The sequence below is a fragment of the Equus caballus genome, chromosome 26 (assembly GCF_041296265.1).
Source record: "Equus caballus isolate H_3958 breed thoroughbred chromosome 26, TB-T2T, whole genome shotgun sequence".
In the NCBI taxonomy this organism is placed as follows: Eukaryota; Metazoa; Chordata; class Mammalia; order Perissodactyla; family Equidae; genus Equus; species Equus caballus.
Window position 1 is genome coordinate 36,893,205 of NC_091709.1, and position 24,599 is coordinate 36,917,803.

The 24,599-nt window shown below is 45.6% G+C and overlaps 1 protein-coding gene across 4 annotated transcripts in view; it reads left to right on the forward strand.

The window, feature by feature from the left end:
- The window catches only part of IFNAR2 (interferon alpha and beta receptor subunit 2), an 87,275-nt gene extending 63,472 nt beyond the window's left edge, over positions 1-23,803 (forward strand). The window contains exons 1-7 of one of the 4 annotated variants that reach the window (XM_023630053.2): positions 386-565; positions 1,826-1,949; positions 6,246-6,403; positions 8,575-8,741; positions 12,473-12,620; positions 19,356-19,513; positions 23,066-23,803. In XM_023630053.2, coding sequence (XP_023485821.1) covers positions 517-565; positions 1,826-1,949; positions 6,246-6,403; positions 8,575-8,741; positions 12,473-12,620; positions 19,356-19,513; positions 23,066-23,404 — 1,143 coding nt within the window. In that variant the 5' untranslated portion in view covers positions 386-516 and the 3' untranslated portion in view covers positions 23,405-23,803. Of the gene's footprint in view, positions 1-354; positions 566-1,825; positions 1,950-6,245; positions 6,404-8,574; positions 8,742-12,472; positions 12,621-16,044; positions 16,304-19,355; positions 19,514-23,065 lie in introns of those variants that run through there. The other 3 variants (XM_070252562.1, XM_070252560.1, XM_070252561.1) reach the window with 3 other exon arrangements.
- The last annotated feature ends 796 nt before the right edge of the window (positions 23,804-24,599 follow it).

Here is a 24,599-nt window from a genome sequence, read left to right on the forward strand (position 1 = left end):
TGCTGCTTCACTGGAGAAAACCTGGGAATACTGAATGGCGTAAAGGAAACCCACCAGCACCCAGAGTTCCACCACCCAGACATGGCCTCCGGGTTGGCACTGCGGTGTATGGATTTAATTTGTACGCTCCTTTCAAAGCATGCATTTAATGTTGGCGGGCGTCCCCCAAATCGGGACACTGTGCGCACAGTTTTGTAACCTGTTTTACTAGCGGTGTTTTCCACTCCCGCGGAGGGAGGGGCAAGGTCCCCTTCCTCCTCTGCGTCGCCCTCTGCCAAGCCGGTGACACCGACCTCTCGAGCAGGGCACGCGGGGGCGCAAGAGGACCCCGGCGGGGGGCCGGACACTGGTGAGCGCCCGGGGGCGGGGCCGCAGGGGGCGGGGCCCCGGATCGCCCTGCCACACGCAGGTTCCCGGAACTGGTTGCGGGAGGGCCGGGCTGGCGCTCTCCGGCTCGGGCACCGGGGCTTGGGCCCGGCGGCCCCCGGAGTGCCTTCCTGGGCTCCCGGCGCGGGCATGGCACGGAGCCTCTGGAGCTGGCTGGGCGGCTGCCTCCTGGTGTCAGGTGAGGGGTCTGCGGGGAGGGGGCTCCGGGCGATCTCCGGGGCGCGGGCTCGTCCGCGCGCCTCCCCAGGCCCGACTGCCGGCCCAGGGACCCCGACCCACCTTGGCGCCGCGTCCGGACCCGGGGTGCGCTTGGGAACCGGGAGGCCCGGCGAGGTGCGCTTGGCTACGACGCGCGGCCGCGATGGCCCCAAGGGGGACCCCCGAGTGGACCCCATAGGCTCACTGATCGGGTCTCCAGGATCTCCCATTCAGCCCTCAGCACCCCAGGATCTGAATTCTGCTCCTCAACTCCGCAGCTGTGTGGATTCTGAGCTCTAAATCCTGTGAAACCTTTTCTGGACTCCTCTAAATTGCCTGCCCAGGTTCAAACAACACAATGGACCCGTCCTTCCTTGCTGATGAACTCATCCCTGGCCTTCCAGGGTACCACACTCGCCGGGTTTCCTCCTACCTCTCACGCTGTTTCTACTTGGGGTCCTCAGGCTCTCCCAGATATCTATATAGATCCTGCCGGAGCCCGCTTTTCTTCTTCCCCTACCGTTTCCCTGTGGGGGAGAGCAGGAGAACCCTGGCACTAAATATCAGCTATAGACCAGTGGCTCTCAACTGTAAAACTCTGTTGGCACTAGTTGGGTGATGGGCCGGTGGTGGTTTATTATACTCTCCCTACCGTTGTGTATGTTTGACATTTTCTATTTAAAAGTTTAAAAATGATTTGTATCTCTAGCTCAGATCTGCCCTCTGGGCTCCAGGCTCATTCTTCCAGCTGTCTCTGACATTCCTAATTGAATATTCTCCCCCATCTCAGATCCCATGCAAATTCTTAAATGGAACTCTTGATTTCCCTGCCCCCAGCCCCAATCAGGGCATCAGATGCTTAAGCCAGGAATGGATATTAACTTCTGCTTCTCCACACCCAGCTATTGGGAAATCTAGAGCTTATACCTCTGGAAATAGAGCTAAAATCCACTTACCCAGCCCCTCACAGCTTTCTACCACCACCCAAATCCACGTCTCCCTCATCCATCCCCACTTCCCTCTTGCTCTCTGCCCCACCACCCCTCCCAGCAATTTCTTCCCGTGGCTCTTCAAATAAAACCCAGCCTCCTCAGCACAGTTACCATGTGTCTGCCTCTCACCCACATGCCCATTTAAAGACCTGGAGCGTTAGGGGAGACCTGAGTGTAGTGTATGGTCATTTGTTTGGGCATCCCCTTTGAGGAAAAAAGTTACAAATGTTTTCCCTTTATTTTCACAGCATTAGGAATGGTGCCACCTCCTGAAAATGTCAGAATGAATTCAGTTAATTTCAGGAACATTCTACAGTGGGAGTCACCTGCTTTTCCCAAAGGAGATCTGACTTTCACAGCTCAGTTCCAAAGGTGGGTGTAGGCAAGGAAGAACAATTCCTCTACCCTCCGGGTCCTTCTGGCTGGTCTAAGAAATAAATTGACATCAGACAGAGTAACAGGAGAAAATCAAACAAAGTTTAATAATATGTATACATTGGAGAAACCTAAGAAAACTCAGTAACTCACCAAAAAGGCTGAGGCTGCCACCTTAAATACCATCTTCTGATAAAGACAAAGGAGGGTGTTGCGGGTAGGAGTTTGGGACTTCGAAGGGGAGGAAGGCAATTCACGTAGGGGTGAAAAAGTAAATGTTTGATAAATAAATGTTTGCTGGGCCATCTCCAGACCATGTGACCTGAGAGAGAGAACTTTGATAAGAATGGGCTTATGGGCCTCCCAGTTTATTATACCCAGAGTTATCTATGGTGATGGCCTGTCCTGGGGACAGGCCTTCTCTCTTGAATTCATTTAAGCAGTTAGGGGGAAGGTCAAAGTTTCCTTCAGAATCTTTTGTCCTCAAAAATAATTAAGCCAAAGAGACGCATTTTGGGCTGGCCAATTCTGATCTCCTGTATGGGTCTGAGGCGCTTAGCAGGAAGGTAGCAGAGGATCATGGCCCTGCGCTGGGCCACAGGAGAGAGGCTGACTGCTGTCACTCACGTGACCACAACAGCTCATGGGGAGCCTCCGTCCTGGGTTTTTTCTTTCTGTCCAGGAAATTCTTGTGAAAGCTCTGTTCTCTGGAAACAGACAAGTAAAATCCTTTTTATTTTTTCTTGGTGTGATGAGTCATGGTTCAGTGATCACAGGGCCACTGGTACATGCCGTTCGTCATGTGGGCGTGGATGTTATCAGCTGCAGTGGTAGCCTACTGCAATGTGATCATATCATGTTTGTCACAATAGATGTTTTTTAAGAGAAAAATGCCACTGATAACATCTCCAGTTATTCGAGTAATATTGCTAGAAATCAACAATGTTTAGTTGGAAGCTATGCAAGAAAACTGAGGTATGCAAAGCAGTGAGGAAGACCCTTGCTGTCTTACCACCCACTCCCTCCAATAGATTGTGACTGCGTGCTCCAGGGCTGTGGGGTGCAGATAATTTGCATAGTGCGTTCTCAGTGACTTCATGGCTACGTCCTGAAAATGAAAGTAAGGCTGCTACTGGCTGTTAAAAGCTCTGTTCTCTGAAAACAGCAGAGGCTCCTGAAGGGTGAGTGTCACCCAAGACGGCTGGCTCAGTGGTGCTTCATCCCCCTGCCCTGCCTCTCAGTTTTTCCCTGTGCCAGCCCTCCTTTGGCAGCCTGCCGTCATACAGCACAGGCTGGACTTCAGGAGACCCACCTTTGTGCCGGGTGCCAACAGCTGCAGGAGGCCAAAGGCTGATGAGCCAACACAACTGCTTCCAATGTGACTCAGAAACATACAAAGATGGACAACTCCGTCAGTGGGGCGGGACCAAATGTGAGTCCAAGATCCCATTAATCCCATACTCTTTCTCATCCAGCTTTCATTTTACAAACATATCCAAGGCCTGCTAAGTGGGAGAAAAAGTAGAAGGATGAATAAGATGGTCCTTGTTTACATTTTTTTTAACTTTTTAGTTCAAAGTAATTCCAAGCTAACAAAACATTTCAAAATTTCAAGTATAGTACAAAGAACTTCCAAACAGCCCACATCCAGATTCACCAGTTTTTCAAGTTTGCCGTATTTTCTCTCTCCCTCTCTCGCATACATAATGCATTTGCCCCTTAATATTTCCTTGTGTATTTCATAAGAGCAAGGATAATCTTTTGCATTCCCTCAGTACAGTTATCAAGATTCGCAGCTTTAACATTGATAAAATACTTTCATCTAACCTATGGTCCACAGTCCAGTTTTGTCAGTTTTCCCAAGGACTTAAGCAGAGTCATTCTGCGACTTATTTTTTTCCTGCGGTAGATTTTCCAGCACTGATTGGTTTTATCATGTCATCTCTGTGTTTTCTCCACTCAATCTTGATAGCTCTAGAGATTTCACTGTGAAAAATTAACTTCCCTCTCTGTCTGCCTCGCTCCCCATCATTTATTTCTCGGTTGTTTTGTGTTTTGCTTCTTGTCCTTTGGAGTAGGGGTGTTCGTCTTTTAGATGAGAGTTCCAGTGACTCCCCCATAACTGAGAGTCAATGGCTGGGTTCCAGTCTCCTCAGCATGGAAGTGCACACCAAACATACCTGTGCTGAGTGTGTCCTTGGGGAAGAAATTTGGTGCTGATTGCTTTTCTATGGCGCTGTAAAAGGTTTGTTTAGAATTTAGGCTGAGCGGTTGCATAGCACAAACTCTGTTATATGTGTGCATTGGGTAGGGGTGGCCAGAGGAGGGGCACTTGAGAGGATGTGTTAGTGACTTTAACATGGAACTGTCTGAAACAATTAGATAAACATGGGGAATGGGTCATATTACCTATTTACTGGGAAGAAAAATATTTTAAAATATCATAAAAACAACCTAGTGAAAGAGAAGTTGTTGCAAAACAACTTTTGAAATACTCTATGTTCCAGCCAAGTGATGCGTTGGTTTAAATAAAGGAAATGACCCTATGTGAGACAGCCCCCTTAATGAAACGACCCCTGGATTTTCCAAATGATGGGATGTGAGGCAGCCATGAAGAGATGATTGATGGAGAAATGTTTGTGGTATATTAAGTGAAAAAGAGGCAGATTGTAAAATAGTATGAACCTAATTATCTCTACCTAATAGGAGCACAACGGGGTGTGGTATGGTGCCTGAGACCATGGGCTCTAAAGTCAAACTTGAGTTCCATTGGGCAAGTTTCTTAGTCCCTCCATGTCTGTGCCTCAACTGTAAAATAGGAGTGATTTCAGTTCTGCCCACCTGGGGTTGTGAAAATTCAATGACATCATACTGATAAGACACTTAGCGCCCTGCCTGATGCCTTTAAGTGTCTTAAGTGCTTGACCAGTGTTGGCTGTTATTATTTTTATCAGCATCACCATCATTGTCATCTCTAAGAGCAGCTAAATTGGCTTTGGCACCAAGAGCAGAAGGAATACTGAGGAACCAGTCAGACAAAATCTTAACTTTTTGCAAGACAGGAGCTTGGGTTTCCTTAAGTCTGGTGGAACTTATTACACCTCCTTAGGCTGTTGTAAGTTTAAGTTACAGCACCTGATAGGTAATTCCAACCATCCTTTTGCTTCTTCCATTTTATGTTTCTGCCACCCTCCCTTCAATGTTTGGTGTCAGGGCTAGAGATCTGAGATCAACAAATTGTTTTATACTTTTTCCAGAATAATTAAACAGTTGTCACCTACAGGATATTATTTGAAATCATTGTAAGGTACTTATTTTGGCTAATCTGTGTATATCGTTATTTCACAAACTGTGCCCCACTGCTTTCAGAAATACACAGTCAAGAAAGGAATCTTTCTTGGTCAAATGTGTAGAATACTCAACTCCTTTTTGGAGGGGCACCTGTTCATTAGGATGTGAAAGTCTCTGAGAAGTTCTTTCATAAAGACAGACACCAATTTATGTTTCATCCAGTTTTTACCCAAAATTGTTTGACCACGGGATGGATTATTTTTGAAACTGATACTGAACCTCTTAATCTCAAATTCCTGTGCCCAATGTACAATAAGCCAGTCACTGAGACACCAGTGCTTGGAGATGGAAAAAAGTGTATTCCAACTGGCCTAAACGAGAAGGCAGGAGGACAGGTTCTCTCAAATCTGCCTTAACAAAAGAAGAAATCATGGAGTTTTATAGAGCTAAAGGGCTTGGGAGGAGGAACTTCAGAGAAACAAAGGGGAAATCAGCATTTCTTTCATTCCAGATAAGCCCTTGGGCAATCAAACTTAGCCCTTGGGCAATCAGACTTCTGGGCATCACCAGCAGCTGGGAGCTGGTTATCTGCTGATCCTAACTTCCTTGGAGGCATTCTTTTTCATCTGCAAAATAAGCTCATAAATCCTTGCGACCCTGAGTCACCCCTCGGATTAAACAAGATTAACTTCCTTTCATCTGTGTCTGTGTTGGGAATAAAGTCAAAGGGTAATCATGTTCTTATTAAATATATACAGTAACCCTCAGGTACCGGCTTCAAACATCTTATGATATCTCAAGGCTCATTGAGGTTTTACGGAGCACAGTTTGGAAAATGCTCATATAATTGATGCCTACTATTCATCAAAACTGATTATTAAGTATTTGCTTTATTTTTCTCTCATTATCCTCCATTATCCTTTGCTAGCAGGGGGACTAAAGCCCCTGTCAGCCTCAGAGAGACTGGAGTTAGAACTCTCATGATTCTTTCTGATTTTGTAGTTATAGGAAATTTGAAGATATATGCACAAGTACCACCTTGATGGAATGTGATTTCTCAAGTATTTCCAAATATGGTTACCATACCTTGCGAGTCAGGGCTGAATTTGAGGACGAGCGTTCAGACTGGGTAAACATCACCTTCTGTCCTGTGGATGACAGTAAGCCGCTTTGTTTCCCATTTCATTGTAATGTCATCATCTTGCATGGTTGATTTCCCATTGGTTGGCCCATCGACAAGAAATCTTTGAGTGCTCACAAAGGGGGTGGCCCTGCACAAGAAGCTTAGGGAAGATAATAAAGAGGGCTGTGGCTTTTAAGAACTTCATGGGAGAGACAAAAGGATAAGTATAAAGTCAATAAAATAAGTAAATATACGTGTAATAACTTTAACGCCTTGAGGATGAGAATGAGTTGGGGCCAGTGCTGTTAATGAGAAGAACTGAAAAGATTAATGTTGCAAATTTTCTGGGAGCAAGTCAGTTTGGAATTCTGACTTAAAGAAATGTGACATGATAGGCAGAAGAATAAAGGTTATTCTAGACAGATGTGGAGACAGGAAGACCAGACGCAGATAGCCAGCTTGTCTGGAATGAAGGATAGAGACATGGATGCAGCTGAGGGCAGATGGATTGAGTCAGGCTGACTGGTAAACATCAAAAAGAGTGTTCCCAAGTTAGATCTGGAGGGTCATGGGAACCCACCAGAGGTCATGAGATGAACTCAATTAGAATATCAGGAATGGAAAACTAATTAAACCACCATATAGCAATTGAGAGAATAAAAGGATAAGGGGTTATAAGAACTCAAGTGCAGCCTTCCAAGGAGTAGATGGAGAGAAGCGTTAGGAGGATTGTTAATGTAGGGAGGGGTCTGTATTCCATTCCCTGCTCTGGACCCCCATGGCTCCCACAAGTTCACCCTCCCTGGTAGGAAATGTGGCTAGGATGCCCTTCTGCCCTTTCCCGATTCTGTCCCAGGCTCAGGCAAAGAACTCTTATTTCTGAAGTCAGAAATTATCAGTTACATTATCTTTCCTAAAGGTATCTTTATATAAACTAAGGCAAAATGAACATTAAAAAATACGAACAGCTTAACAATAAACAAGTTTCCAAAACGTAGTATAGGTTTCTGCTCTTATAATTGCTAACTGATTTACCAGGTCCTGACTGGTTCCAAATTTTAGGGCCCATCTGTGGAAGTTCCCTTTAGAAACTGACACACAATAGATAGGCAGCTTGCCCAAAGGTCACACAGGTAATGAGTGGCCGATCAATGAGTCAGACCCAGGCTCCTGCTTCTGCACTCTTAGCAATGACTACCCTACACTGGATATTTGCCTCTTGAAGTTTATGATAGGAATGTCCTTCAAGATGTCATGTGGAACCTATTTATGCTTGCTTTGGGAAAATATCTAATTAAGTTTTCTTATTTGATTTTCAGCTACTAGCAGGTTAGAAACAGGGTAGAATGCCAGAAGCAGGCCCATTAGCAGCCCCAAAAAAGTAACAACAGCCAGAGAAGAATACAGGCTATAACTCAAACAGCCTGCTTATCCAGAGCCATCTATTATTCATTCTACGATTATTTTTGAGCACCTATGTGCCAGGTACATTCTTAGTACTAAAGCTACAGCAGTGAATGAGACAAAGTCCATCCCCTCAGGGCATGCATTCTAATAGGAAGACAGATAATAAACAAATAGACACATATTATATGACAGATAGTGACTATGGCTCTCAAGAAAATAAAGCGAGGTGCTGGAGCAGGAAGTGTTGGGAGCTGCTCTTTATATAGGGTGTAAGAGACAATTTCTCTGAGGAGGTGATGTTTGAACCGAGACCCAAACAAAGTGAAAGGGCCAGCCACGTGACTATTTATAAAAGAGCGTTCAGAAGACAACAGCTTCAGACTTTGTTGGAAAAGATATATGGTTAGTTATATACGTTAAACACTAAAAATAATAGAAATACCATGTTTAACTTCCAACCCAGCAAAGGAAATAGAGAAAATTCAACCCAAATGAAAGAAAAAAAATGCAGTCTTTACAGGAAAAACAAAATCATGTAGTTGGAATAATTCCAAATATATCAGAAATCACATTAAATATAAATGGACTAAACCTGATTAATAAAGGCAAAGGTTATCAGATTTTCTTTAAGAAATAAAACCCAGCTACCCTCCTTAGCCACGTCGATCGACATCATAGCGATGGTATATCAAAGAGCAGAGCACTTCTGTACCAAGTGATCTACACAGTTATGAAAAATAAATGTTGACGTTTCTAAAAATGTGATTTTTGATTGTCATTTTGCTTTGTTCTCTTACTTAGCCGTTATTGGACCTCCTGGAATGCAAGTAGAAGCACTTGCTAATTCTTTACATCTGCGTTTCTTAGCCCCCAAAATTGAGAATGAACCTGAAACATGGACCATGAAGAACATTTATAACTCATGGGCTTATAATGTGCAATATTGGAAAAACGGCTCTGATGAAAAGGTAAGCTCGGCAAATTGTATGCATTTGAGATGTAAGCTCCCTGTTCTTTGCTCAGTGTTGGTCTGAGTCCCTGGCAATGGAGAGAGGAGGCCAGGAGGTCATCCAGTCAGGGTCTTGCAAGGCGGCAGCACCTTTCCGTCCAGAGGGTCCAAGGCCTGGTCCTCTGAGCACCGGAAGTTCCCGATCTGAAGGATGACCAGTATCTCCGGCACGCACTTCCCAGACGCCAACAGAAATGTGTAGAGACTTCCAAGCTTGCTAGTGCAGTGACAGCAGGCTTTTTTCTCCATGAAGGGAAGTTCCAGGAGAAGGCAGAGCTGACTCAGCAGTTGGCTGGGGGAACTTGGAGTCTGCATAATCAGATGGTCAGCTGAATGACTACCGTTTCATGTCACGAACCCTTGCTCCCCACGTACACCACAGAATGGTCAAGTCCATGGTCAGGGCAGCCCCACCTATGGATGCTGGATGAACAGGATCACATTTTACTTTCTGACCCCACTTTTCCCCATTGCTCTCCTCCTCTTCGCAGGATAGTTCCCTTAAAAACATGGGCTGGGATTGGAAAGGCCTGGTTGGAATGTGGCCCTTGTCACTGACTCTGGTCATGCTCTTAACCTCAGCTTCCTTATGTCTGCAAAATGAGCAGAATAACTCACTTCATTAATAAAGTGGAGATAATAACCTGCTTCATAGGATTGCTGTGGAATTTAATGACATGAAAAAAATAAATTTGTCCCATTGCCTGAACAACGTATATGGTCGATATGTGAGGTTCCCTTCCCCTTATGTAGACATCTTAAGGCCATTTTCATTCATCCTTGGTCAAGCTTTATTCTTATACTTAGTGCTTTTGAGCTGAATGCCATCTCTGGTCCTAAACTGACTTACATGTATGTTATGTAAATTAAGTTACATATATGTTATCTTTTCTACGTTAAATGTTGATTTTATCACCTAATTCTCAAGAGTTTGGGAGGAAAGGGTCCCCTATATGTATTGCCTTAGGAGTGATGTAATTAAATTTATATGTGCATACTGTGTAGCCCAAAAAATCTCAAGTTAATTTTTCCCACCCAAAAAATGCTCCATTAAAAATGATGAGGGCTATCTGCCTTCTTCACAGAATAGATTATTTTGCTTATAGTCAAGACCCCAGGAAATGTGCACCTAGAAAACAATACAGAAAAATGAGTTTCATTGTCACTTATCACATGCAGGTGTCTCTGCTAAGCTCTGGGATGCAAAGATAAGACAGGATTGGCCCTCTGAAGGACATAGCAGCGTGCTTGAAATAAGGATGGGATTCTGTAGTTACCATGCCTGAGTGCCTGTTGCACTGGGCATGAAGCATAAAACCCACTTTATATTTAGCTTCTTGTCTAGAATGCGCCCACAGCACAGATATGTGGTTACCCATTTGTTCACGCTGTTGTATGCAAGCCTTTGATGTGACATGCGGAGAGTGTTGGAAAGGCTGCCAGCGCCCCAGTTCCTCCCGCACTGGTGCCGACAGTGTCACCGTTTCCAGTTTCTGTGTGTTGTAAACTGAATGTGTATGTCTTCTCCGCAAATTCGTGTGTTGAAACCTAATCCCCAGTGTGATGGTATTAGGAGGTGGGGCCTTTGGGAGGTCATTAGGTTGTCAAAGTGGGGCCCTCATAAATGGGTTAGTGCCCTTGTAAAAGGGACCCCAAAGAGCTCTCTCAGCCCCTCCACCATGTGAGGACGCAAAAGACAGCAGCTCTGAACCAGGAAGCGGTCCTCACCAGGCTCCAAATCTGCCAGTGCCTTGAACTTGGACTTCTCAGCCTCCAGGACTGTGAGGCGTAAATGTTGTTTGTAAGCCACTCAGTCTGTGGTGTTCTGTTACAGCAGCCTGGAGGAATAAGACGATAAGCTTCCCTTTGAGAATGCACATGTTTCTGAGAGGCGCCGTGTTAGGTCCCTAAATGAAGAGCATAGAAGACTTTTGGAAATTCTATTTCTTCCTGATGGGGGGAAGTGAGAAGATAAACCCAGAAGTTGCCCAGAAGTGAAAGGCTAGAAAAAGCAATCCAAGGGACGTAAGCAGGTCCCCTCACATCTGTGCCGCCTTCTTCCCTGCCTGCCACTTATGGGCCAGCCTCTGAGTTCAGTCTTTGAAAAAATAGCGTTGTAAGGTTTTCGAGGTATTGGATTTCTAAAAATGAAAGCCAGGACTTTTTGTGTTTATTTCTTTCTTTCGAGGAAGATTGGCCCTGAGCTAACGTCTGTTGCCAATCTTCCTCTTTTTTTTTCTCCCCAAAGCCCCAGTACATAGTTGTGTATTCTAGTTCTAGGTCATTCTAGTTCTTCTATGTGGGATGCCACCTCAGCATGGCTTGATGAGTGGTGTGTAGGTCTGTGCCCAGGATCCGAACCAGCAAACCCTGGGTCACCAAAGGGGAGCATGCAAACTTAACCATTACACCACCAGGTCAGCCCCTGTTATTATTGTTAATCATTAGAAGCTATACTGTACTTTTTATGTATTCAATTGGTATAATCCAATTCTTGCCCTCAATGAGCTTGGCTTCTCATTGAGACAAGATGTCAACAAACCCAACCACAAATGAAAAATAGCTAATTACTAAAGTAGAAAAGAGTCTGTGTCCACTTTATATTGAAGTTCCTATTCATGTAACAAATTTTACATAGGACCCTTCCATAAGGAAATTATAACCATGGTGGAAATACAGGTAATATATACTCTTTTAATTTCCTTTATTTTGCCTGAAACTATTTTGGTTTCTCAAATTCAGGAATATGTCATCCATTATGATACGTTCGAATTAAACTAGGCTGAGTCAGAGCTGCCTGCACCAGAGACAGGCTGTAGCATGTGCCCTCGAGGTGAGGTGGGGCGTCTTGGGGAGCACAGCCCAGGTGCACCAGCAGAGAAGTGATTCCGAGGAGAACCCAGCAGCCAGAGTCAGAAACATGATTTGACTTAGAAAGAAAACCATCTTGAGTCTTCCTGGTGTATTAGTTTGTTAGGGCTGCCGTAACAAAGCACCGCAAACTGGGCAGCTCAAACAACAGAAATGTATTATCTCAAGGTTCTGGAGGCTGGAAGTCTGAGATCAGGGTGTCAGCAGGGTGATTCCTTCTGAGGACTGTGAAGAAGGACCTGTTCCATGCCGCTCCCTGAGGTTCTGGTGGTTTCCTGGTAATCTTTGGTCCCTTAGGTAGTAGAAGCGTCACCCCGATCTCTGCCTTCATCCTCAGATGGCGTTCTCCCTGTGTGTGTCAGTGTCCAGATTTCCTCTTCTTATAAGGACACCAGTCATGTTGGATTAGGGTCTGCCCTAATGACCTCATTTTAACTTGATTGTCTCTATAAAGACCCTATATCCAACTATGTCACTTTCTAAGGTACTAGGAGTTAGGACTTCAGCATATGAATTTCGGGCAGACACAGTTCAACCCATACAACTGGTTTATCTTTTAAAAAAGGGAGGTGGGATGGTTTGCATGTCATTTAAACTAGAGAATTCAGGGTATGAGAGGGTTTATCAGGATCACGGTCAGTCCTTGCCCCATCCCTGAGAATGGTATCAGGGTCCCCCGAAATGAACTGGGAGGAGCACCTGCTTCCTTCATCTTCCTATTTTGAGCCTGAAGTAAATATTATAACTATTAAATTGGGGCGGGGGGAGATGGTGTCCCTTCACTCTGAGCCTTGTTCTTATTTTTGTCTTTGTTACTAGTATCCGATCACTTGTCAATATGACTTTGAAGTTCTCAGAAATCTTGAGCCGTGGACAACTTACTGTATTCAAGTTCGAGGGTTTCTTCCTGAGCGGAACAAAACCGGGGAATGGAGTGAGCCTGTCTGTGAGCAAACAACTATTGATGGTGAGTCTTGAGATGCACCCCCGGTGATTCTGCCCCCTCTGGGCTTTTTTTTTTTTTTTTTTTAAAGATTTTATTATTTCCTTTTTCTCCCCAACACCCCCCGGTACATAGTTGTATATTCTTCGTTGTGGATTCTTCTAGTTGTGGTATGTGGGACGCTGCCTCAGCGTGGTTTGATGAGCAGTGCCATGTCCGCGCCCAGGATTCGAACCAACGAAACCCTGGGCCGCCTGCAGCGGAGCGCGCAAACTCAACCACTCGGCCACGGGGCCAGCCCCCCCCCCGGGCTTTTTAAACAGCTGTATGGACTCCCAATGGGTGTTCGAGTTGGAAGCCTCCTTAGACATCGTATCCAGCTCAAACTCCAACCTGGTTCAGCCCTGGTTGAAGGACTTCATGCTGGGAAGGAGACCACCACCTTCTGAGCCAGTTTCTTCGCTCTTAATCCCAAGGGATTGATGGACACAGCTTCTGTCCACGGTGCTGAAGTCTCCCTCGGTGCGCCCACCTCCACTGCGCTCATTCTGTCCTCTCAGGCTCCCCAAAGCAAGTCTCGTCAGTCCTCCTAAGACCACCCAGCAAGGTCGAGCCCTGTCACACCCCTCAGAAGCCTTTCCTTCCCAGGCTGCACGCCTCCAATTCCTTCATACACATGATGGGGAGAGTTTGGAAACTCTATCACTATCCTCAGCAAGCACTGCTTGTCTCAGGGTCCCTCGTAAAATACGGTGCCAGGACCTGAACAGAGTCCCTCACATGTGACGTGGAGCTCAGTGTCTAGCAGAGTGCCTCCACACTTGGTGTTTCTTAAAAAAAGACGAAGTGAAAGAAAAAGAGAAGGAGGAAAAGAGAGAGAGGGAAGGGTACCAGTTGCCCTAGACACTGAGATGATTTACATACAGACGCATTGCAGTTGCATACAAGGTGATAAAAACTTGTGGCCTAGATGTCTGCATGCAAATGACAGGACTTTTTATTATTTTTATTTTTTGTTTAATTTTTTTTATTTAATTTTTTTGTTGAGGTAACATCGGTTTATATCACTATTTACGTTTCAGGTGTATATCATTATATTCCAACTTCTATATAGACTATATCATGTTCACTACCAAAAGTCTAGTTGCCATCTGTCACCATACACATGTGCCCCTTTACCCCTGCCCACTTCCCCTCTGGTAACCACCAATCTATTCTCTGTGTCTGTGTGTTGCTTGTTGTTGTTGTTCTTATCTTCTACATCTGAGTGAAATGATGTGGTACTTGCCTTTCTCCATCTGACTCACTTTGCTTATCGTAAAACCCTCAAGGTCCATCCATGTTATCACAAATGGCAAGATTTCATCTTTTTTGTGGCTGAGTAGTATTCCGTTGTATATATATATATATATATATATATATATATATATATACATACCACGTCTGCTTTATCCAATCATCTGTTGATGGGCACTTAGGTTGTTTCCAAGTCTTGGCTGTTGTGAATAATGCTGCAGTGCACATAGGGGTACATCTATCTTTTCAAATTAGTGTTTTTGTCTTCTTTAATAGCCATTCTGACAGGCTCACGTGAGGTGATATCTCATTGTGGTTTTGATTTGCATTCCCCTGGTAATCAGTGATGTTGAACATCTTTTCATGCGCCTCGTGGCCACAGGCCTTTTTATTGTTTAAAGATATTGTCGCGAGGGGCTGGCCCCGTGGCCGAGTGGTTAAGTTCGTGCGCTCCGCTGCAGGCGGCCCGGTGTTTCGTTGGTTCGAATCCTGGGCGCGGACATGGCACCGCTCATCAGACCACGCTGAGGCAGCGTCCCACATGCCACAACTAGAAGGATCCACAACGAAGAATATACAACTATGTACTGGGGGGCTTTGGGGAGAAAGAGGAAAAAATAAAATCTTTAAAAAAAAAGATGTTGTCACGAGGCTCAGCCAGCTCAGACCACAGAAGGATGAATCTGTGCGGGCCCACTCCTGGCCATTTTCAGGCCCTCCTGGGAGCAAGGCACTGATCCGGGGTTACAAAAATACAAAGGAGATTAAGAAAGAATTCCCTCCAGAAAGAGCACAGAGCTTTTCTTCTTCTGCGTCACTGTGCATTTCTGAGAAAATTGCGATGCCGTCTTGATTCTTCATTGCAGCTGATCACGTTCTTCTTGAATGTTGGTTTTTGTCATTGGACGTATTTCTCACCCAGTTTTGCTTGGTCTCGTCTACTGACTTGCAAGGAAGAGCTTCAGGATCCTCACCAGTTGCCATTTAAACTGTTGCTGTGTTCTAGGACATACCTTCCTCCAGACTGCCTAGCTTCTTGCTTTTTGGTCACCAATCCATGTGAACATAGTGGATATAGGCTACTTGGTTTTATGGTCCACAAAGTCATTGTGAAAGACTTTGGCAAATATCAGCTGAAATCAATACCCAGTGCCAAGTGCAGCGTTGCCCCAACTGTGTTCCCTGAGTGTTTATGGAAATGTCTCAAGGGAGGAGCCCTGTAGTCAGGTGTGCTTGGAAATGGTGGCGCACCGTATTTGCCTCTCAAAAAGTGGCCCTGTATATTAGCATTTTTAGCCTATTTGATCTTTCAACACCTCTTTTGAGAATTAGCATTCCAAGAAATACAGCTCGGGAAAAACCAGCCCATAATATGCCATAATTTACCAACAAGTAACCGTATCCAAAAAAGGAAAGGCAGCCACTTTGAGCTAGTTTCTGCTTGGTGCCCTAATGTTATTATTTTTAGTTATCATCCTTACCTTTTTTTATAGGTCTATAATTAGCCACTTAATTATCCATTCTGGAATATTTGTATTTTTTCTGGAGATCAGCATCAGTAAACATCAAGCTTCCTGGCCTGTAGTTTCCTGAGTCTTGTTTTATTTTATTTTTTTTCCCTTCTTTTGTAAATGCACAAATTATTTGCCAGAATTCAGCCTTCTTTCACCTCTGTCAGGTGTGTGGTCTTTCCAGGGCCATCCAGAGCTGTTCTGCAATTGTATTAGCTTCCTTCAGACTGCAGAGCCCCATTGAGGATGAGAGTCTTTCCATCTCTAGGGAATTCTCTGTCGCTCTCCTCCCTTTTTCTGCTGCCTCAGCTCAGGGCCTTGCCTCCACAGGCCCCAGGTCAGTGGCTGAGTGGGCCTGCCTGTGTTAGTCCTTCCGTGCTCTGAGCTGGCTGAGCCTGTCAACAGTGCCTTTAAATAACAAGAAAGCCTACTTCTTCTGTGCCTCCAGTTATTTTCTGGGCCATAGGTTGTTTTCACAGACTCTCTTGATGTTTTTCCTCATTTTGGTCCTCTTTTGAGTCATTTGTATTTGAATCAGAATTCCATACCTTGGGAACCCCCCCATTCTGCTTGCATCACTAGAATCTCCGATCTTGAAGTCATCCCTCTTTCCTCTAAGCATCTTCCTTCTGCCTTCCCAGGGCCTTGAGTACATGTCCTGATCACCTGGTGCCCCTGCCCTCGCCACTGTGAACTGCAACAGAACGTGTGAGGTGGGGCAAGTCCTGAACTGCCCCATGCCTCAGCCACCTCTTCTGCAAAATGGGGGAATAAAATGGTGCCACCGCCCATGGGGGTTGGGAGGACTCAGAACAGAGACCAACAGAATGAGCCCTTAAAACATGTTACATATTTTTACTGTTATTATTAATGACATTATTAAAATCACATTGTTAAATATTCCCAACCATTTATGTCATGAAACACGGCATGAGGTGTACAATTTGACCAAAAAGAAAAATATTTCGAATATTGGCTGTAAATGATCATCCATTAACTGACAAAATCCACACATTTTATAAAAGGAAAGGAAAAGTCTAACCCATTGAAAACCTGCTTCTGTCAAACATCATTTTAGGTTTGTTTAAACATAGTTATCTCATTTAAGCCTCACACCACGTTTTCAATGAGAGCATTGTAAGGATCTCCTTCCCTTTTACAGACTGGAAAATGAAGGTTCAGAGAGGTGAAGTAACTTGCCAAACGTTGCTCAGCTAGTAAATGACAGGGATGAAATGGAACACAGGCCCATCTAAGCCCAGGTTGTCTTTCCTGTAATTTACTACCTACAGATGTATTCCATAGGTAAACAAAGGCTTGATTTCCCTGAGGATAAAACAGAGAAAGATTGTCTGCCAGACAACGTGGTCAGATGGAACTGAAACAAGTTAGAGAGTTTTACCCAGAGGGTGTTGGTTGATAGATTCTCCCACAATTCACAGCCTGTGTAAAGCAGTGTCCTCTCTCCTTCCTCGGGGTGAGTCACAAAAGTGTCCTTTGAATTTTGTCACCATCAACCAAGTGTGCCTGTGGAATGTCCTTGTCTAAGATGCTAAGACGTCCTGGCTGGAGACACAAGGACACCCAAATGTTGCCTTCCAGGGGGTCATCACAATGTCATCCACAGTGCCAGGGTGGGGCCCAGCAATCAGTGTTTAATCAGCATTCAATGAGAGATTCTGATCGTGACACTGAGAGAGCTCCTGAAATACTCAATGGAACCACAGATGGATGAGTGGGATCCCGGAACATCCTTCCGAGCTGGGAAGTCAGATCCCCATCTGACCTCCTGTTATTAGCTGGGATACAGCCTGGGGGCCACTCCCCACAGCTCACTTGCCACATGACCCTGATTCACCAAGAAAACACGTCTGAGCCTAACATGACTCAAGTGTGGGTTAGGCAACACCTCCCATTGATTCTAGTGTCCACACAAACAACCAAGAGCCATTCTGTACATAAGAGAGAGAAGGTGAGTTTTGCTTGAGCCGGGGTGAGGATTATAACCCGGGAAGGCCGTCTCCACAAAGGGAGAAAGCGTTCTGGAGAAGCGTGGTTCCCAGTACAGTCTCAGACCTTTTGAGAACAAAGAAGAGACATTAAACATGCCCAGGATACATAATCATCAAGGTTTCTAAGAGATATGCAGTTGCAAATTAGCAGATCAATGTGACCCTGATGTCCAGGAAAGGGAACTTATCTTCAGGAGTACTGATGCAGGCGTACGGATCCTGGCCTCCTAGAAGGGGAAGGATGCCCTCTTATCTTAGAAGAGTACATTCTTTTACTTTGAGATAATGTTTAATGCACTCTTTACATTAATGGGTAAAGCAGGTGTACCACCTTATGTGCGATAGGCCATATGTCAGGCTTCTTTACGTCAAGCCGAATCAGTTTTAAACCAGCATAGCTACCCCCATATACCTCAATATGTGGAAATAAATGAAACGAAAATTCATAGGGGAACTGGGATGAGGAGTTGCTCTGAACTCAGCAAGGGGACAAGCTGGAAAGATTTTGAAGTCACTGCTAGCGTGAATTGCAAAACGAGAGGACCAAGGGGGAAAGGGTAGGCTCGCCTAGCCTCTTGCCCCTTAGAAATGCCATATCCATTCATCAGCTATTTAGGGAGCATCTGAGCCCCACCCTGTGGTGAGCGCTGCGAGGGCCCAGCAGGTGACGGCCGTTGATGTCACTCCAGGACCATTTGCTGTTCCAGGGTTCTCTGATCTGCTCTCTCTAAGTAGGAATTGACATTTCCCCCCCAGATAGTCCCCTTCAAACAACTTGCTCTTACAGGACAGGGTTTGTTCTCTTGGCCTCTTGCAGCACCAAACACTTTGGGTTTTGATCAGGAGGGTGGGGCTGGTTGCCAGGGGTTGGTCACAGGGAGGTTAGGTGGCCAGAGCAGCTGGGGAAGAGGCCTGGTGCCGAACCAGGGAGTTAGGACTGCCAATGACCAGGGCAATGTTCTGGATGTCAAAGATAAGGACAGACATTAGTTAGAGCACTCAAAACAGATTTTATTCAGTGATGACTGCAGGAGGGGCAAGAGCTGACTGGGCATTTTAAAGGAAGAATGAGGGGGGGAAGGGAGCGGAGTCAGGGAAGTGAAAAATTGCAAAAGCGAAGGAGAGGGCTAGTCAGTGTCAGTGCAGTTTGGCCATCTGTGTCCAATGCTAACTGATGTTTGTCAAGTTAGGCTTCTGCCCTCCCACAGAGGCTGGGAGACAGGCCACCCCTTCCTGATGATTCTGTTTTAAAGGAATGGCTTTCAGGTCCTTGAGAAAGAGGCTGCTGGCTTGTAGGAGAAGCATGTACGTCCCAAAGGGACAGAGGAAGGATTTACGATCATAAAATTGTTATAGTAAGTGCTCTAAGAAAGGAAGGTCAGATATTAGCAGAACAAATGCTAATTCTTTTGGCAGCCTTGGGTTTTTCCAGGCTGGTGCTGGGCGGTCCCAGCAGTGCGGCCTCAGGCTGGCGTTTGGGCCAGTGTCTAGTGCAGGGGTTTGGATGGGGTCGTCCGTGCCAAGGGCTCTTGCAGTTCTCAGTAGAAGGCGCTGCCGTGCTTGTGTTCAAGTCGGGCTCTGGGACCCAGGGGCATCCTGTTTTCTGCTTTAAGACAAAAGACGTTTATCCAGAACGGGAACACTCATTGCTACCTTGCAAGTAGATAAAGTATATTGGAGTTCTTGCTTATTACTCTTTTTGAGAATATTAGCAGTCATGCCAGTAAGCAAACCAGAAGAAGACAGGAGAGGGATGAAACTGGTTGGAAGTCTCTGGATCCTCGAGCAGCCGCTACAGATCCTCCCGCCTTCCCGAGATGAACATGTGGGCCCTGTTCTCAGGGATTGCCACGGGATTGTGATGGTGAACATAGCGTTAAAGGTCACTGTGACCAGGTCTGTACATGACAAGAGCATAACACAGCCCGTTGTCCTTGCAGAAACACCCTCCTCGTGGATCATCGCTGTCATCCTCGCTGCCTCGGTTTGTGCGGCCTTCCTGCTGCTCCTGGGCTGCATCGCCTTGGTGTGGTGCATTTACGTGAAGACCAAGTACGCCTTCTCCCCGGGGAACGTGCTCCCTCAGCACCTGAAAGAGGTAGGCGGTAGGCTGGAGCCAGAGGTAGATGAGAAAACCCTGACTGGAAGGGCTTTCCTGGACGTCGGGAGTGCCCAAGTCAGCACAGCATCCTTTCCTGGAGAATGGCACACGTCTTGCCTCCTGGTCCATCCCCCGATGCCCATTTCAGGGAAGTCTGTGGTCACAGAACAGCTCTGAAGAAGGAGGCAGAGGTTTGTTCTGGAAGGTCTTCCTGCAACCTGGATGTTCCTTCTCTGACCTTCCCTGCCTAACACCCATGGGGTCAGGGAGCAAAGGTGAGGTTCCAGGACAGGAAGAGAAAAAGCAGAGCTCAGAGTGGAGAAGGTGAGAAAGAGAAAACCCTGGCAGAGAAAATGGGAGGAGAGCCAGGCACGTTTTCAGTTTGGGTGTATCTGAGAGTGACTGAATGATGGGATGTGTATCCCAGACTTTAGGAAAGCTCTTTTCAAAAGGTTTAGAAAGAAGAAAGGGTCTACCTGGACAGAGACTGTATGATGGAAGAGGCCCTAAAGAAATGAAATTCTGGATATACACTAACGCTTAAAGTTGAAAATATGCATGGGCTGGCCCCATGGCCTAGTGGTTAAGTTCGGCACATTCCACTTCATGAGCCTGGGTTTGGTTCCCAGGCATGGACCTACACCGTTTGTCACTGGCCATGCTGTGGCTGCGACGCACATACAAAATAGAGGAAGATGGGTGTAGATGTTAGCTCAGGGCGAATCTTCCTCAAGCAGAAAGAAGAAGATTGGCAACAGATGTTAGCTCAGGGCAAATCTTCCTCAGCCAAAAGAAAAAGAAAATATGCCAAGCCCAGCCTAAAAAGAACCTATCTTTGGTCTCATTCCCCAGGAAACACACTCTGAGATGGAGATTTGCTTTCAGAAGGCTCAATGGGGAGTACCCTTGGGAATAATACCTCTCAGGGAGTGAGAGCAGCAGGATGGAGGAGAGAGAGGGTTGAGCTGTGGTACAGTCACCACAAAGGGCTCAGCCAGTCCAAGTCTGGAGCCAGGGGAGCATTGGAGAAACCATATTTGCAGCAGGAAGAACAAGGAGGGGGGGCCCTTTGCACCGGGTGGGTGTTTTGTAAATGAAGAGCCAAGAGGAAGCAAAATTATTCACCTGCTAGGTTTGCTTCTGGCTTCGCCATCAAATAGAGGGGTCAGACAGGAAAAGACAGAGGGGACGAACATGCTGCCAAGCAAACCAAAGCTGGAGACAAGCGTCATCCCATCCAGAGGGGCTATTTGGAGTGAGCGCCCGCCTCCAAGGCTGGAAGACTTTGCAGACTTGACTCTGGAGCCTACCCCTGGAATATCTGAAAACTACAAGGAGTGGGGGTGCTGGAGAAGGCCTGGAGGAGTGAGGACGAGGGAAACGCCAGGGAACTACGCAGCAAATCAGGGTCCTCGGATCACCAGATTCTCCAGTTTGACTCATAATGTAGAGAATTTGTTAACCATGGCCCAGAGAATAATTCTGAGTTTAGGGACATTTGCTGGGGATGCAGACTTAGTTGAAAAAGCAATAGGGAGATTTATCCAATACAGACAGACTGAGCCAGCTCGCCAGTTTCTGTGCGTGCCTCCAGCCAGGAGACCAGCCTGCTGTTTGCTTTCTTGAGATTTAGCACATCTTCCTTTGTTCTTCTCTCCTTTTCCCGTTTTCCAGGAAAAGCAAGGGTAGCTTCCAATCTGTTCTTAGCAATCCTCTGGATCTGAGGATTTGGGGAGGTTCTCACCCCTTCCAGCTTTCTCTCTTGCCCAACAGAGATCTGGACATAATTCTTCTTACCCCTCCCCCTCCCTTCCATCTGCTGGTCAAGGCTGAGGCAGGTGGGGGTCAGTAACTGGGTGGGGGGGGAGGGAGTCCTGCAAGTTCACACTGGTAGGCAGTGCACCCAAGGGCTTGGTTAAGTCACATCAAAGGGCTTGAGTGTGGAGATTACATTAAGAGAGGAGCACACTGATCGATTACAGGTGCAACTAGGAGTAAATAGTTGGAGGGGAGAAGTTAAAAATGCAAACCTTTAAAGAATGTTTCTCCATCTCAACCTGAAGATTAAGAGTATGGACCTATGAAGATGAAAAATGGGGACCATGAAATCAGATATTCCAGGAAAGATAGATGGGCATCTTCATTGTTCAAACAGTTGGTGAGACAAGAATGATTAGGCTATGGTTCCTGTGCATGGCTAGCCCCGTCTACTGGGACACACAAACTGTGAGGAGTCAGTGTCCATCAAATGTGCTGGATAAAAACATAGCACAAGCTACATATGTTTTCCGTTTGCTAGTAGCCACATTATTTTAAAAAGTAAAAAGGAACAGATGAAATTAATATTAACAACATATTTTATGTAACCTAATATATCCAAAATATCATTTCAACATGTAATCAATATTTTTAAAAATTGTTGAAACATTTACATTTTTTGTACAGTCTTCAGAATCCCGTATGTATTTCACACTTAGAGCCCACATTGATTTGGACAAACCACATTTCAAGGGGTCAGTAGCCACATGTGGCTCATGGCTACCCTACTGGACAGTACAGGGCTGAGGGCTGAAACTGAGGGACACACAGGATGCTGGGGAGCACCAACGAGGGCCCCCTGACCTAGCCTGAGGACACAGGAGAGGTTCTGCTTGTTCCAAGACACATTTATCCTGGGCCTGTGACATCCCAGCTTCCTAGAGGAAATGATGCCCAGGTTGTGTCAGCCCCACAGCATCGTGATCGTCCTAAAAATCTCCCTCTGTGTTTACAAGAGGAACTGTCAGAGGGCAACCTGTGATCATTTAGCAAATGAGGTGCAGATTTGTTGTCAAATTTTTTTTAATTGTGTTAAAATATTCATAACATAACATTTACCATCTTAACCATCTTTAAGTATACAGCTCAGCGGTATTAAGTACATTCCCATTGTTGTGCAGCTATCACCACCATCCATGCACAGAGCTCTTCTCGTCTTCTAAGACAGAAACTCTGTACCCACTAAACAATAACTCCCCATTCTCCTCCCTCCAGCCCCTGGCAACCACCGTTCTACTTTCTGTCTGTGAATTTGACTACTCTGGGTCCATGATACAAGTGGAATCATACAGTATTTGTCCTTTTGTGTCTGGCTTATTTCACTTAGCATAAGGTTCATCCGTGTTGTAGCACATATCAGGATTTCATGACTTTTTAAAGCTGAGTAATATTCCATTGTATGGACATACCACATTTTGTTTATCCATTCGTCTGTTGATTGACACATGGGCTGCCTCCACCTTTGGCTGTTGTGAACAATGCTGCTCTGAATGTGGGTGTACAATATCTCTTTGAGACCCTGCTTTCAGTTCTTTTGGGCGTTCACCCAGAAGTGGAATTGGTGGGTCATATGGTAATTCTATTTTTAATTTTTTGAGGAACTGTCAGAGTGTCATGGTCACATGTTTTAAAACAACATTTTCCAGAAAGGAGTTCTGTATAAAATCGTTGTAAGCCCAGAAAAAGAAATGGGAACATTTTTTATTAATTTTCTTTTTTTTTCTCCTACAGTTTTTGGGCCACCCACATCACAACAAGCTTCTGTTCTTCTCTTTCCCGCTCTCTGATGAGGATGAAGTTTTTGACAAACTGAGTATCATTACACAAGTCTCTGGAAACGGCAAGCTGAATTCAGGGGATGGCTGCAGCCTCGGGACCCGCTGTGAGCAGGGCTCCTTCGAGCTCGTCTCTGGGGAGGAAACACACTCACCTGGGTACAGCGACCCCCTGTTTCTCACATCTGCCTCGGACGATGATCAGAGCAACAAACAAGGGCCGAGGCCACCTGGGCAAACCCCAACTCTAGAACTCTCAGACGCTGCGACAGCGTCCGAACAGGCAAAGAGCTAGATTTCAAAGGCTCGCTTCGCAAAAATACTCCATCTTGGCACCTTGCTCTTTTAGAAAGGCCTTAATGATTGAAAAAATTACTTGGCCCCTGAGAGTATAATTTTCAGCCCCTGAAGCTTGCTAATATAAAGAACAACTTTTAATTATGAGAAATAAAAACTGAGATGCTGTAAAATCCTGTCAGACCACCGATAGACTGATCGGAAAGACAGTGTCAGCTCAGAAGGGGTCAGCGGACACTGTACGGAGCGTGGGTGTTTGGATTCTCAGGGAAACTCCGACTGGATTTATTTTTCTACCTGTGTATGTCTTATATAGTGCTGGTGCTCTATAGTTTTGTTCTCTATTTAATCTGTATGTATTAACGATAACACATTTGTATAGTTGTCACATATTGAATGAGGCTCTTGTGTGCCATTTGTGATATCCATTCATTCAACAGGTGTTCCTTGTCCCTGCCCGCCGTCACCCAGGAACCATGCCAGGTGTGAGGACCTAATAGCGTCTGCGAGCTCTTGGTGTGTAGGAAGCTTCAAAGAATAGTAGGGCTCTGGGCTCTGAATTCCACCTCAGACACGTACTGGTCTATGACCTCTCAGTTTCCTCACCTGGACAAGGATTAGCGATATCCCGTGAAAAATGCCTACCCCGGGGCCAGCACAGAGTGGGCACCACATAAATGGCAGCTGTTCTTACCAGCAACATAATCTCATGGGTGTGACTTTAGCTCCACAGACTTAGGTCAGCAAGAAATGTCCCTTCCTCTGTGCCAGATTGCCCAATAAAGCAGATTCATCAAAGGTCCCAAAAATAGAAAAAACACTTTTTGAGATAATTTGACATTTCAAAAATGAAGCATCATGGAGGAAAAGTCAAGAGTTTATTGATCTTTCTTGTATTCATCTTCCAGTTCAGCATTTTTAAATTCTTTTTAATAACGTTGTAAGGGAGCACTCAGCACGTTTTCAGTTCTCAATGCCCCCAGAGATCTTACTCTGGTCTGGGGCTAGTCTTAGGACAAAGGAGAGATTGATTCTCTTCCCCAGTTGAGCTCTTCCTCCCGGAATGTGGAGGGACAGGAGGCCTGTCAAGTTCTGCACCCCGCGGATGCGTCTGGCTCTGGAGAAGAGAGGAGATGCTCTCGTTCAGCCTTTCCCTGCCGTGGACACTGGGCATTCTTTTTGCCTACCTTGCA